This window comes from Monopterus albus, unplaced genomic scaffold (genome assembly GCF_001952655.1).
Source record: "Monopterus albus unplaced genomic scaffold, M_albus_1.0 scaffold38.1, whole genome shotgun sequence".
NCBI classification, from domain to species: Eukaryota; Metazoa; Chordata; class Actinopteri; order Synbranchiformes; family Synbranchidae; genus Monopterus; species Monopterus albus.
The window spans coordinates 91879-95040 of record NW_018127918.1 but is presented as its reverse complement, the minus strand read 5'-3'; the positions used below and the strand labels follow the sequence as shown (position 1 = coordinate 95040).

Below are 3162 nucleotides of genomic sequence, written 5' to 3'. Positions count from 1 at the left end.
GTGCCAGCAGACGTTTTTTTTTTTTTTAACTCTCCTAGTAAAAAACCTAAGATTAGGGTCAAACTTGTATCATGAGCAGAGCAACAATTGATTATTGATGCAATAAAAAGCTTCCCAATTTAATAAAAAAAAAGTATGTGCAGCCATGACATTGCCTTTATTAATAAGCAACTCCTTTGCCTTTGATGTATTAAAATTATAGCTTAGTTTGCTCGTTTTTCCAAAACACTCTAAACTACACTTCAAAACTCCCGTTCGCAGGCACAGAAAATGCAGCACGGTGCATATAATACACCTGGGTGAAACCTGTATTTAGTGCGTTTGAAAGCAACGCTACCTGTGTGTGCGGTGTTGTTAAAATGACGAGTAACAAACATTGTGATCGATAATGACAAAGCGGGATCATACTCTCCGTAGGCTCCTTCTCCCAGTGTCTGAACCAGGTCCCAGTCCTGCACAAAAGGCACCGCCATGCTGAAGACAGAATCATATAGTCTGCATTAGGCTGCCACAGAAAAACACTTGCTCGTTTTCCAGGCTACTAATAACCTCTTTACTTTCTAATATCTCGTATTTGGTTTCTGGTTCGTATTCCTTAGTGTGAGGATATTTAACATTTTATCTGACAAACTGTCATTCTCTGTAAGTTAATACAACGGCGCTGTTAAATTAACACACATGATGCACAAGCTAAACGAAACGCAAAGTTAAAAAGCAAGTTGTTGTTGTTGACTCGTAGTTAAATAACAACTTACCTGTACAGCCTTCTTCAATCAGTAGCTTTTTTTTTATAAATGTATACGCAAAGATTAGACAAATTTTTTCATGTATTTGAGGCTGACACAGGCTGACACAAATTTGGCGCGTCGTTGTTTTCTTGGCGATAGCTTCCGCCTGCACGTCATTACCGCTTCTTCTTCGGTTCTCTTTTTTACGGCAGATGGCATCACTCGTAGCGCTCGTTGCATCACTGCCATCTTCTGGAGTTAGTTTAGCCTCCTACAGTTTCAGGTTTATCTCTCATTGTAAAAGGATTATCAAAATTATATAAAATTCCATTTAAAATGTAAGTAAAGTACTAAATATGCCAATTAGGAGTGAAAAACGTCTTTGCTGAGTGTGATCAACAAGGTACATTCATTAGGTAACGTCCCCTACTTAAAACTGAGTGTAGAAACAATTGTAAAGAGCATCTCTCAAGTGATCACTGATTGACTACATGTAGCCTACATTCAGAGAATAAAAACCCAGATCCCAGGTAGAGATAACATGATACTACAGCCTACATCCATCATCATACTGTAGGCTATACTGTTTAAACAATGATCCTTTCATTAATAAGCCTTTAATTAGAGAGCCTGTTAGGTTTATTGTTTGTGCGTTTGGAGTCCACAGCTTATCCAGTTTGTCCACTAATATAAGTTAAAATATAAATCCACACAGAGCACATTATCAGACTGAATGCCAGGTCTATAATATTAAGACTTTCTTCCTCCTTTGCCATAATTTTCACAAGTTCTCCAAATACTACAAAGACCTAATTAACATCCCAGATGACTGCCAGGATACATTGGTGCAAATAAGTATTTGATACACTGCCGATTTTCCAAGTTTTCCCATTTACAAAGACTGGACAGTTCTGTAATTTTTATTGTAGGTACACCTCAACTGTGAGAGACAGAATCTACAAAAAAATTCCATAAAATCACATTGTTAGATTTTTAAATAATTTATTTCCATTTTATTGCATGAAATAAGTATTTGATCACGTACCAACCAACAAGAATTCTGGCTCTCACAGACCTGTTAGTTTGTCTTTAAGAAGCCCTCCTATCCTCCACTCATTGCCTGTATTAATTGCACCGGTTTGAACTCGTTACCTGTATAAAAGACACCTGTCCACACGCTCAGTCCCAACTTCTCCACTATGGGCAAGACCAAAGAGCTGTCTAAGGACACTAGGGACAAAATTGTAGACCTGCACAAGGCTGGGATGGGCTACAGGACAATAGGCAAACAGCTTGGTGAGAAGGCCACAACTGTTGGCGCAATTATTAGAAAATGGAAGAAATTCAAGATGACTGTCAATCTCCCTCGGACTGGGGCTCCATGCAAGATCTCGCCTCGTGGAGTATCAATGATCCTGAGAAAGGTGAGGGATCAGCCTAGAACTACACGAGAGGACCTACCCAATGACCTGAAGAGAGGTGGGATCGCAGTCTCAACAGTTACCATTAGTAACACACTACACCGTCATGGCTTAAAATCCTGCAGCACACACAAAGTCGCTCTGCTCAAGCCAGCACATGTCCAGGCCCGTCTGAAGTTTGCCAAAGACCATCTGGATGATCCAGAGGAGGCATGGGAGAAGGTCATGTGGTCAGATGAGACCAAAATAGAACTTTTTGGTATAAACTCCACTCGCCGTGTTTGGAGGAAGAACACCACCATCCCAACCGTGAAGCATGGGGGGTGGAAACATCATGCTTTGGGGGTGCTTTTCTGCAAAGGGGACAGGACGACTGCACCGTATTGAGAAGAGGATGGATGGGACCATATATCGTGAGATTTTGGATAACAACCTCCTTCCCTCAGTAAGAGGCGGACACCCTCTCTACCTTTAAGATTAGACTTAAGACTTTCCTTTTTGATAAAGCTTATAGTTAGGGCTGGATCAGGTGACCCTGAGCCTTCCCTTAGTTATGCTGCTATAGGTCTAGGCTGCTGAGGGGCCCCATGATGCTCTGAGTTTCTCTTCTCTTCTCCCCTCCCCTCTCCTTCTACAGTGCCTTGCGAAAGTATTCGGCCCCCTTGAACTTTGCGACCTTTTGCCACATTTCAGGCTTCAAACATAAAGATATAAAACTGTAATTTTTTGTGAAGAATCAACAACAAGTGGGACACAATCATGAAGTGGAACAAAATTTATTGGATATTTCAAACTTTTTTAACAAATAAAAAACTGAAAAATTGGGCGTGCAAAATTATTCAGCCCCCTTAAGTTAATACTTTGTAGCGCCACCTTTTGCTGCGATTACAGCTGTAAGTCGCTTGGGGTATGTCTCTATCAGTTTTGCACATCAAGAGACTTAAATTTTGCCCATTCCTCCTTGCAAAACAGCTCAAGCTCAGTGAGGTTGGATGGAGAGCATTTGTGAACAG

At 40.8% G+C, this 3162-nt stretch overlaps 1 protein-coding gene across 2 annotated transcripts in view; it reads right to left on the bottom strand.

Annotated features, from left to right (window-relative positions):
* Positions 1-918, bottom strand: part of chek1 (checkpoint kinase 1) — a 5984-nt gene extending 5066 nt beyond the window's left edge. Inside the window, exons 1-2 of one of the 2 annotated variants that reach the window (XM_020598341.1) lie at positions 756-918; positions 409-474 (exon numbers count right to left, since the gene is read on the bottom strand). In XM_020598341.1, coding sequence (XP_020453997.1) covers positions 409-473 — 65 coding nt within the window. In that variant the 5' untranslated portion in view covers position 474; positions 756-918. The other variant, XM_020598342.1, reaches the window with a different exon arrangement.
* Positions 919-3162: the final 2244 nt, after the last annotated feature.